Source organism: Chrysochloris asiatica, unplaced genomic scaffold (assembly GCF_000296735.1).
Source record: "Chrysochloris asiatica unplaced genomic scaffold, ChrAsi1.0 scaffold00013, whole genome shotgun sequence".
NCBI classification, from domain to species: Eukaryota; Metazoa; Chordata; class Mammalia; order Afrosoricida; family Chrysochloridae; genus Chrysochloris; species Chrysochloris asiatica.
In genome coordinates this window covers 23702444-23714313 of record NW_006408531.1, presented here as the reverse complement: position 1 = coordinate 23714313, position 11870 = coordinate 23702444, and the positions used below count along the sequence as shown (strand labels likewise).

General features: G+C 38.4%; 1 protein-coding gene across 2 annotated transcripts in view; it reads left to right on the top strand.

The window, feature by feature from the left end:
* The first annotated feature begins 458 nt into the window (after positions 1-458).
* L3MBTL3 (l(3)mbt-like 3 (Drosophila)) overlaps positions 459-11870 on the top strand; it is a 146677-nt gene continuing 135265 nt past the window's right edge. The window contains exons 1-4 of one of the 2 annotated variants that reach the window (XM_006834672.1): positions 459-568; positions 8652-8763; positions 9134-9208; positions 10607-10766. In XM_006834672.1, coding sequence (XP_006834735.1) covers positions 467-568; positions 8652-8763; positions 9134-9208; positions 10607-10766 — 449 coding nt within the window. In that variant the 5' untranslated portion in view covers positions 459-466. The remainder of the gene's footprint in view (positions 569-8651; positions 8764-9133; positions 9209-10606; positions 10767-11870) is intronic. The other variant, XM_006834673.1, reaches the window with a different exon arrangement.

Genomic DNA, 11870 nt, shown 5'->3' with positions numbered 1-11870 from the left:
GCACTTCTGGCGCTACATCTGACGGTGTTCTGCTGCTATTCAAAAGCTTTTCAGTGACTAAGCAGAATTCCTGGTGGCTCTGTAGGAGAAGCACTGGACTGGTAACAACAAGGTCCATGGTTCAAGCCCACCAAGCCACTCATTGGAAATCCCACATAAGGTCGCTGTGAATCAGAACTAACTCGACAACACTTACTTACAGCAACAACAACCAGAAGGAGTCCACCTCCCTTTCTTCCTAGTCTGCCTTAGTTTGGAAACTGTTGACAGCTCTTTGTGTGGTATGTAAAATACCAGTGGCATAGCTTCCAACATCTTAGCAACACACAAGCTACTGCTTTAAGACAAACTGACAGATGAGTGTTTGTGAAACTTAGGTAATGATCAGTTAAGTAAAAATGTATTCTGTTTGGAATATTAGTGATATACTCGTTTTTATTTTCCCCTTTCAGGTTAAAAGAAAACCATGACTGAATCTGCCTCTAGCACCAGCGGTCAAGAGTTTGATGTATTTAGTGTTATGGACTGGAAGGATGGAGTAGGCACATTGCCAGGAAGTGATTTAAAGGTAAGCTGTCTTTATTACATGTAATTATATTTGTGTAGGAGTCTTAGTGTGGTACTGCAGGATAGTGCACTGAATTGTAAAGTTGGTGTAAATCGCAAGGTCGGCAATTCAAACTCAATAGCAGTTCCTTGGAAATCCTATACAAGGTTGCTATGAGTTGGAATCAACTTGATGGCAACAACGGTATTTGTGTAAGCATCTCTGTGTGTGTTTAATTTAAAATAGACTTGAAGACATGTGAAATAAAAATTAAAAGCATTCTTTATTTTGTAGGTTTATATGATGTTGTTGTTGTTAAGTGCTGTCGAGTCGGTTCTGACCCATAGCAACCCTGTATAGGGTTTCCGAGGAGTGACTGGTGAACTTGAACCACCGACTTTGCAGTTCAAATGGCTTTGCAGTCAGGTGCATTAACCCACAGCGCCACACCAGGATGCCATACGATATTTAGACCTCTAAAAAAGTCTCAAGACAATTTGTAGTGCTGATGGATTAGCAGAAACTTTTTTCACTTGGGATGGAAGATTGATGAATATTTCTGCAGTATTTGCATAAATCAATGTATAAATTCAAGGAATATCATCTCAGTTTTGACTGTATCCTGTGGTCATTAAATAGAACAGATCTAGCTTATGTTTTGTAGTAATGGACTTTGTATCTTTAAGTGAATAATTACACTTCCTGTGCCCTAGTTTTCTTATTTAAAAACTAGATGATGTTTTAATATTGAATAAACTTGACTAGTCACCGTAAGTGATTTCTACTGTAAAATGTGGACTTTTGTATAATCAATCAGTTGTTAAAAAGCAGTTCCCTCCTGCTTTTGTAAATTTGACTGCTTTGGTAAAGATGAACTCTCTTCAGAGGGTGATGGCCACAATCTGCTGCTTTTCACGAGCTTGTCCTGCCTCTTTTTCCCAGCACTCTTGAACCCACTCGAGGACCACATTGGCTATCCCATGCGACATGATTGTGCAAGCACTCATCTGGAAAGTCAACTGCTCCCACCCCTTAATTCTAATTTACTTTTGCTCTCATCTCGTGTCTGGGACCTTGAACTTGTCTGTGGCCTTTTAGACTTTGTGTTTGCACTTGGCCATTCAGGTGTTTGAACTTCCGATCTCCCTATCGGGCTCTAATATGACTTGCCTATCTAATGCATGTTGTTCGGGGCTGTCTTAAGTAGAAACTCCTGCCTTATTATTGACTTCTTGGAATTCAGTCCCATTTGGTGACTGCTTGACATAACATCTTACCCAACTCTGGCTCATCCTCAGTGGTGAGGTTTGGATGACCTGCTTATCATTGGAAAAATACTTAGATTTTTAGTTGGGTGAAGTGGAACTACATGCATTTACTAACATACCAACTATTGTTAGCTTAACAAAAATGATGTGAGGTGTAGTGAACTATGGAGAGGAGATCTGGTTTTTAGTTTTAGTCCTTTATGACCTACAGCAAGTCAGTTAATCATTTGGGACAAAATTTCTTCTTTTTTTAAATTGAGGAAATAAATGACTACTAAGAGTTTTTACCTACCCTAGCAATTTCCAATGTCTATCTGGACCAAATATGCTGAAGCTCATAGATTTTTTGAGAAAAATATTTCTGTTTCTCACACTCTGTTAATACCAACGACATAATAACTTTGCCAAGGTCCTTAAAAATTCTATAAGCTTTAAGAAGCATCTGTGCAGTTGGTCTGTTGTAATTTATGTAATAAGGTGGAAATGGTTATCTTTTCTGGCTTTTCTTATATATTATTTTAAAGCCTTTTTGTTGTTGCTTCACACTTATTTTTCTTGCATGTTTTTACTCCTTTTCTTCTCAATGCCAAGAGGATGATAAAATCTGTTATTTTTGTTCAGTCATGCTTTAGACAATGGAATGAAATTTGGATTGCCTTAGAATTTACTAAACAGTGTATTTTTGGAAGTACTTTATTTTATTAAAGTAAGCAGATAATTAAGCCACTTAGTAGATGCTGTAATCTGAGCTTTTTTATATTATTTTTAAATGTATGTAATTACCTAAGTAATTGCCATATTTCCTCTTCTATCTTTGTGTTGTAGACAGTTTGACATGCCTTCTTTTTAATTTTCATTTTAAAAATATTTTCTACTTTGCTATTGTTAATTCAGTTCTGACTCATAGTACCCCTGTATAGGTTTTCCATGGAATGGCTGGTGAGTTTGAACTGCCAACCTTGTGGTTCAAACCGACCTTGCAGTCCAATGCATTATCCTATAGTGCCACATCAGGACTCCCTTTATATCTGAGCAGATTCAGAAACTAGCCAGTTAATTACAGTGTTTAGGAGTGTTGATTCATTTGCTCTTTAGATTACAATCTGAGTTGTTTGAGAGGTTTAATTGAGAGATTGGTCTTTCACACAATTAGAACAAATTCTTAATAAATTATGGAACTTAATCTCACATGAAGGAGCTCTGGTAGCGTAGTGGTTACGAATCGGGCTGCGAACCTTAAGGTCAGCGGTTCGAAACTACCAGCCGCTCCGCGGGAGAAAGATGAGGCTTTCTACTCCCGTAAAGATTTACACCCTCGGAAACCCTGTACAGGGTCGCTATGGGTCGGAACCGACTCGACGGTACTTAACAACAACAACAATCTCACATGATGCTTTCTCTGTTTTACAGTATTGAAGTTTCTGTTTTATATAGGTGTTGTTGTCGTTAAGTACTGTCGAGTCAGTTCCGACTGAAGTTAGATAAAGAAATTAGCTAAAATATAGAAGTCCATTTTTCATGGTGGGAACAGGTTTTTATATGATTCAGTTGCTGTTTGAAAGACTTTTCCTCTGGAAGGGCTTCATGATTGCTAGCCAATTGACTAACCATACTCTTCTGCCTAAAAATTTTTGTTGTTGTTATGTGCCATCGAGTCAGTTCTGACTCCGTGATCCTGTATACAGTTCCTCAAGGAGTGGCTGGTGGGTTTGAACCTGACCTTGTAAGTTAGCAATCCAGTGCTTATCCTACAGCACCAATATCTTTTAGTCAAACTGGAAGCCTTTAGTTGACTATAAGAGGTTTTGTTGACTCTACTTTGGTCTGTTGTGGCATCTCACTTCACTGCTCTGTGCCACCCTGCTATCTACCCAACCTGAGTTGCCAGTTGAAGACTTCACACCCTAGGCTCTTTTTACTGTGTGCCCTGTCAGCTGCAGTCTTCTGTGTCTCCTCCACACAAGGCTAACCATCTCCTGTGGAGGAGAGCTCAGACAGCTCTGCCCTTAATGGATTGTGTGCTCTAATGGATTGAATGGAGACCTGGCTCTGTGTTAACACTTTACCTACATCATTTTATTCATTCTTTAAAAAAAAAAACCAAAAAACCCTTTTGAGGTGGTTTCTATTTCTGTCTCCAGATTACAGAGGAGGAAACAAAAGCCCAAAGATGAAGAAACTAAGGCCTAAAGTAGTTAAGTCATTTAAGATCAAAGTACTAGTTACTGGTAGCAGTGGATCTCAAAAGCCAGAATTTTTTTGTCTTAAAAATGGATTCTCTTATCACTGCTGTTATATTGTGGGTCTGAAGTAAGAAAAAGTTTTCATGTGTAAGGAAAATGGTACAGGGATTTAGAGGAGGGAAAAATGTATTTCATCTGGAGGGATCTGCCAGTGTTTTGCAAATTAGATGATATGTGAGCTTTAGGTTGTTGTTGTTAAGTGCCATTGAGTTATTTCCAACTCATAGCCACCCAGTGTAAGGCAAATTTTTGAGGAGCAGCTAGAGGGTTTGAACTGCTGACCTTGTGTTTTGCCATCTGGTGCTGATTCTACAGCACCACACCAGAATTCTGAGCTTCAGGTTGTTGTCGCTGTTGTTAAGTGCCATCAAGTTAGTTCTGACCCATAGTGACCCTGTGTACAGCTTTCAAGGAGCTGCTAGTGAGCTTGAACTGCCGACCTTGCAGTTCAAACTGACATGCAGTGCAGAGTGTTAACCCACAGAACCACTGACAGATAAGTTGTTAATGTGTATGCCCTTTGGGGACTAGGTCCAAGGAGGAAGAAAGAAGCGCTTCTATAAGAAAGAAAACCAAACCACCAGGACTCTTTATAAGAGAGAGTAATAGCACTTGAACATACCAAGTGTCAGGGAAGTCCAGGTCTCCCTCCACAGGCATTCTTGAAAATGTCTAGATTATTAACAAGGTATTTCTTTAAACTAGGTTTTGAACATTTTTTATTGTTGTTAGGTGCCATCGAGTCAGTTCCTACTCATAGTGACCCCGGATAGGTTTTCTAAGGAGCAAATAGTATGTTTGAACTTCTGACCTTGTGGTTAGCAGTCCATTGTACACACTTTATGTGTTAGACTGCAAAGTCACTTTGAACCTCAAGGTTGGCAGTTCAAGCTCACCAACCACTCCTCGGAATCCCTATACAGGGTTGCTATGGGTCGGAACCAGCTCCATGACACATTAACAACAGCAACAATTTGTTTCTTTCAAACATAAATTATTAAATGTGTACACTAATATCTCAGGGCTAGCCATGGGGGTGGAGTCTTGGCATGATGCTCTAGGATAAGCACTACACTGTTAACCTCAATGTCAGTAGTTCAAACCCACCAGCCGCTCCTCAGAAACCCTATGTGTCAGAACGTATTCGATGGCATTTAACAACAGCAGCTATGAGTAGAGGCAGGCAACTATGGCTACCCCTTATAGGGTTTCCTAGGAGTGGATGGTGTGTTTGAACCATCAGTTTTGTGGTTAGAGGCCAGTTATTGTGGCAAGGTGCTTGGAAGGGATCCCTGTTCCTTAACAACTTCACTACCTTAAATTCTAATGGACTCTGAAAGTTACCCACAGAGATTATTCCTTTGCATCGTAAGGATTTAATCTGTAGAAGTCCCTCCATTAAAATGCAGAATTCCTGGATGTCAGCAATGTTGTATACTTGCTTGATAAATCCTTTTTGTGAAGTTTCTAACTTTTATATTCTTGGATGTAGAACTGAGTTACTTGGTAAAATTTTTTAGTGCTTTTAATCATTATAATTAAAATAACTTTTAAAAAAATCAGTGATATATCAAGTTTACATGCTTCCAAAGCCATTCATAAAAGCAATACCAAATTCAGAACTTGAGTGTTTTATTGAGTTTGAAAATTAAAAGTTAAAAAATGGACTTCAGTAGTGATATATAGAATACTTAACATCCTATCTTGTCTGATACTTCCAACAAAAGTAGTAATATTATGGAAGACAGTAAATCCTGATGGAGAACTAGAAAAATGTTTTCACTATATCTTTATCCATATGGTAGAATACCTTGAAACCGCTTTTGTTTTTAAGTTTTTGCCTGTAATTTCAGAGATTCATCAATATCTGAAGCTCATTAGGAATCCCTGCTCAAGAGTAGTTATCTGTATCCCTAATTGACTTTGTGTGTGACTTTGTACTTAGAGTGAATGTCTGTTATTGGTAATTAATATCAGGAAAAGGAAAGTGGGCTGGCATTAATTTTAAAAATATTTGAGCCTAAAGCTCTGAGCTGAATTTTTATGAAAAGATTCCAGGCTGGGGCTCTATGCCAGTGTTTCAAATGCAGGCTGGTTTGCAGTTCAGCAGCAATTTGGAAACTTTAAAGTCATTGGAGATTTTCTGTTTAATGTAAATTTTGGGTGCTGTTTCTAACATTTTGCACTTGTTTTTTTTAAAAAAATGCATTAACATAAAAACATGCAATAGAAGTAAAATCACTTAACTGAAATGAATGATTGCACCATTGCCAAATGTTTTTCTTATTTTCATTATATTTGGAATTGATTTTCTTTAATTAGAAATTACTGCGATAACTTGTTTTTTCTACTCTTGCCCAGTAGATGGTACTGTCAGCCTTATTTTGAAACATTTTGTCTCCAGGCTTGATTCTTTTCTTTTTTTTTTTCCTTTCACTTAAACTTTCTCTTTCCAAGAAGTAAAGTTGTTTTTAGCATAATTCCTTCAAGTTAACTTTTTACAACGTATAATACATACATGTTGCCTGGGAATTTGTATCTGAAGATACGATCTAGTTGAGAGAAAATACTCTTTATCTTTCCTAAACTCTTTCACCTCTTTCCATTTACAAAGAAAGTGCTTCTAATTTTGGAGTGTGTGGAGACAGTTGTTTAAGGTGTACTATGTGTCCTGGTGTGGCGCTGTGGGTTAATGCACCAGACTGCAAAGCTGTTTGAACTGCAAGGTCGGTACTTCAAGCTCACCAGCTGCTCCTCAGAAACTCTATACAGGGTCGCTATGGGTCGGAATCGACTCGACGGCACTAACAACAATAATAGTGTCACCTATTGGAAAGAATTTCATTATTGATACTTTAAAAAAAACTTTTTTTTATTAATAAGTTGCATGTAGTTTGGTAAAATAAATTTCTGTTGGCAAGTAGACCAAATAAACTATGTAAATTGGAAATGGAGGGCTTTATTTAAATAATCTGTATTTTCATGATCATGTGTATCTTTGAAAGATTTTTAAAATTTAAGTTAAAATTATTATCTTTTTGACTTTTGAGACTTCTAACTCTTTATCACCTGTTAATATTGTTGGATCCTTGATGTCATTCATTTTGTTTTGATGGAAAAACAGAAATACAGAAAACTGTTTGAGACCCAGACTCCTGTGTAGACAGTGGCTAAGTCTTCAACACACACATACATAGAACAAGGCTCTTGCAGAAACATAATTTGTTTGCAGTTTGCATAGGATGACAGGGAATGTTCAACATTTGGTACTCAAATGGCCGGAAGATCATGTCCTTAATTTTCAGTGGTAAATACCATTGGTATTTCCAGTTATTGTATTGGAGAACTAGAGTTGAGTATAACGGTGCATTCTAAAGAGCAGTGACAGCGTATTTGTGAAGCTCAGGGGTGACAAGGCTCATGCTTTGGCATCCAATTCACATCCTGGAATTTAAAGGCATGTTATCTTTAGGTGCCATCAAGTCAGTTTCTACATATAGCAACCCCATGTGACATGGTAGACCTGCCTCTTAGGGTTTTTTAGGCTGTAATTTTTATGGGAGCAGATGGCCAGGCTTTTCTCCTATGCAGCTGGCAGGTAGGTTCAAACAGCCAGCCTTTTGTTCTCTCTTAATATTACTTAAGGAGCTCTGGTAGTGTAGTGGTTACGAATCGGGCTGCTAACCTCAAGGTCAGCAGTTCAAAACTATCAGCTGTTCCATGGGAGAAACATGAGGCTTTCTGCTCCCCTAAAGATTTGTAGCCTCGGAAACCCTGTGCAGTGTCACTATGAGTCGGAACCGACTCCACAGTACTTAACAACAACAATATTAATTTTTTCTCAGAACTAGATGAACTTGGAGTCCTGGTATGGCGCTGTGGGTTAATGTGCCAGACTGCAAAGCTATTGGAACTGCAAGGTCGGCTGTTCAAGCTCACCAGCTGTTCCTCGGAAACCCTACACAGGGTCGCTATGGGTCGGAATCGACTCGATAACACTTAACAACAACAACAGATGAACTTGGGTGCTAGACATGTTTACTCCTGGAAACATAGTGTTTCTCTTTTTACTAGCCTTTTTTTTTCTACTAATCTTTAAAAAATTTTTTAAAAAATCATGGTAAAAAAAAAAAAGAAGTGTATTTGAAGAAACAGGCCATATAAGTGGGTTGGCAGTTCTGTAGGACAGCACAGGTACTTTCATCCTTAAGATCTGTTCCCCCTTTCCTGAATTCCAAAATAAGTACAACATAAAGGTCTTAATGTTGGTAGGAGGCTTACTTAGGTATGTTGTTGTTGTTGTTGTTAAGTGCCGTCGAGTCGGTTCCGACCCATAGCGACCCTGTACAGGGTTTCCGAGGGTGTAAATCTTTACGGGAGTAGAAAGCCTCATCTTTCTCCCGCGGAGCAGCTGGTAGTTTCGAACCGCTGACCTTAAGGTTCGCAGCCCGATTCGTAACCACTACGCTACCAGAGATATAAAATTAATTTTGGGAACTTAATTTTCTTAATGACTATTATTGTCAGCCATTGAATAATTACTGTTCTGATCACTTTGCTAAGTTTTGCCTCTTTGTACTCTGTTGACACTAGTTTCGGGTAAATGAGTTTGGAGCCCTGGAAGTGATTACAGATGAGACTGAGATGGAAAATGTCAAAAAAGCAACTGCCACCACCACTTGGATGGTGCCGACTGCTCAAGAAGGTAAGAAAGGACCATCTGCTTTTAATTTCTTTGTTTAGAAAGTTTTCATTTAAGAATTGCTAAGATTTTTCTAATAGGACAAAATGTTAAAAATCCTGGGTGATTTTCCTGTCACATGTTCTTATGTTAATTTCTATAATGAAACTGACATGGAGCTAGCTTTTATATTTTAAAATAGCTATTAACTATGTTCTTTCTTAATGCCAGATCTGTAATAGCACAAGGTTAATTGGAAATTATCAAGCAAATCCATGTTGTGTAATAGCCTACCCAGGTGATTTAACCAAATGCCTGCCACTTTTTTCTCATCTACTCCGATGGTTGTAACTAACACCTATATGCTGATGACTCCTTGAATCTATATCTCCAGCCCCGACCTCTCCCCCGAGCTCCAGGCCCGTATTTCCACCTGCCTACTGGACATCTCCACCTGGATGTCCCACAGGTACCTCAAACTTCACATGTCTAAAATGCGATTCATTTTCTGTTTCTCTCTCTCCTTCCCCCAAACCCACTCCTTCTGTGTCCCTTGTTTCAGTTGCCAGTAGCATCGTTCACCTAGTGTACAAACAAGAAATCTAGGAGTCTTTCTGAATTTGTTTTTCCACATCCCCTTATCCTGCTACTTCTTTTGTGTTTTGTTTCCTGTATCTCTCTTAGATCTGACCTTTTTCTACCTATGATCACTGCCACTGTCTTAATGTAAGCCCTTCTCAATTCTCACATGAACTATTGTTGAATGCTCTTAAATGATCACTCTACTTTCCAATTTATTGTGTACACCGAAGTCAGGAACTGTGTCAGTTGTTTGTGTGATACTTCAGGGATTTGTTTGCCAAAACACACAAAGATCTAGGTGACCTGTGCCCTTCTGCTTTTTGGGTCCTCACTCTATCCTGTTCTATGCACGATGTTCTAGCAGTGCCAACAGCACTGAATTACACATAATTCTCCCAACATATCCTGTGGTTCCATGCTTCTTTGCCTTTGCTCATGCTGCTTCTGGTCTGAGTGCTATTTCTCTCCGTCCAGTTGGTCAGTTCCTGTTTGGCCTTCAAATCCCTGTTGAAGATGTATATTAGTAAATTCTTCCCTGACCTCATCCCAGGCTGAATGAGTCACTTCTTCTTCTGTACTCTTCTGAAATCTGTTCATGCTTCTATTATTGCATGTATCACATTTTATTATAAATATTGGTTTTCTTGTCTGTCTTCTAGACTCTGAGCTCTCTTGGGCAAGGTCTATACTGTCATTATCAGTGTTTAGTGTAAATTGGTGCCTAATGAATGTTTGCTGAATGAATAATTAGCATAACAGTTCAGGCAAAAGGAAATGTGAGTTCCTAAATGAATTTGGTAATTTTTATGATTCAAGAGATCTACTCCTAGGCAATAAAAGTCAATTAGAGAGATGTTGACTTAGCCAATGAAATAAAACAAAATCACTTACCAAAAGGTTATAAACATGAAACAACATAGATGACTCTTGTTAGATTTTGTCAAAAGTAGACCCTTTGAGAAGGATTTTGTATTTTCATCTTCTGAATATAGTAATTAATGAAAATTTCTCCATTTTTCTTTGAATGCTAGAAAACGCTTTAGACAAATTTTCGTTTATCTTTTCTACAGAATAGATACCTTTGGTATGTTACTAATTCAAGTGAATTTTGCCAAGCCTATCCTATGTCCACTCTCTGAAATGCTATCGATGAACATTTATTCATTCAACAAACATCATTTTCTTGTGTTGCTAACCATATTATTAGAAGAAAAAAATAAACTGTATTTTAGAAAGTGTTGTTTCATGACTTTCATTTGGTGTCTGTCTTCTTTCCATCTATTAGTCCTTTCAGAGAAGACTGGGATGCCTTTCAGGTTGAAGGAGCCAGTGAAAGTAGAAGGGCTTCAATTCTGTGACAGCTGCTGCCAGTACGGCAATGGAGATGAATGTCTTTCTGGAGGAAACTGCTGCAGCCAGAATTGTGCTCGGCATATCAAAGACAAGTGAGTTTTCATCCCGTTCCTTCTATAAAATGGGTTTTAGAATAGAAGATTAGGGTACTTGGCAACAGAGAGATTTTCTTCTCTAAGATGCATGTTAGCCATGTGTTTCTTTTTTCAGAGGCATTGCTTTTACGTGCACGTGGACTCTGTCCGCTTCACTGGGCTTAGTGACTTCTGTCATATCTGCTCTGACTTGTGCTGCTTATGTTCTGCGTACCATACAGCATCTGCCCGTTTTTAGCCTTTTGCGTACATTAATGTAATTGTTTTTAGCTTAGAGTATTAAAATTTTTCTGGGTAACTCATTTTGGCGATACTGATCTTTAGGGAAATGGATTTGTTTATATTTTGGTGCTTTTAGGTAAGTCAGTTAAAATTCCCTACTTGGAAAAAAAAACCCAGCAGTTGGGAATCACTGAATGAAAATGCCCAGGGTGGGGTTGTGTAGCTGGCCTCAGTATGGCTGATTTCAGTGCAGATTGAGGAGTAGGAGGCTGTGAGGTGGGTACACCAGCTGGGACTAGCAATGGTAGGGCTGACATTGCCCTGTGGGAATAGCCGAGAAGCTTCAGCTCATCACCAGGAAGAAGATGTAGTTCTTGCGTATAACTGTATACTACAAATTGTATACTACAAAAGTGAGTCAGTTATGCTTTAGTAGAATTCTCGGTGTATTTTAACCAGCACAGGCTTGGGAATTCCCTTGTTTTTATTGACCAAGTCTACACTTGGCCTCTTTCAGTTGGACTTGGTATTCGTAATGATAATTAAATCCTTGCCTTAAAATTGCCTTGAATACTCAGATATCTGTAAGTAATCAATCTTTTATTATGTGGATTTCAGAGGGGAAAGAAAAATAATTTGAAATGTATTAGAACTTGTTTCACATATGTTGCTGGTCCCTTTTGACCTTAATATAAGGCTGTCTTCACTTTCTGTCTTGACAGCTGTCATATGTCATAGTGTTTCTGAGTGTTCCTTAAATATGATCTAATGCCTGTGCATTTTTCCTTGTGGTTAAATATTTTTCCTTTGGAGGGTGATTCATAAAAAATAATTCTTGCGTCGATAATCAGTATGTGGTTATCTGATGGGTATTGTTTC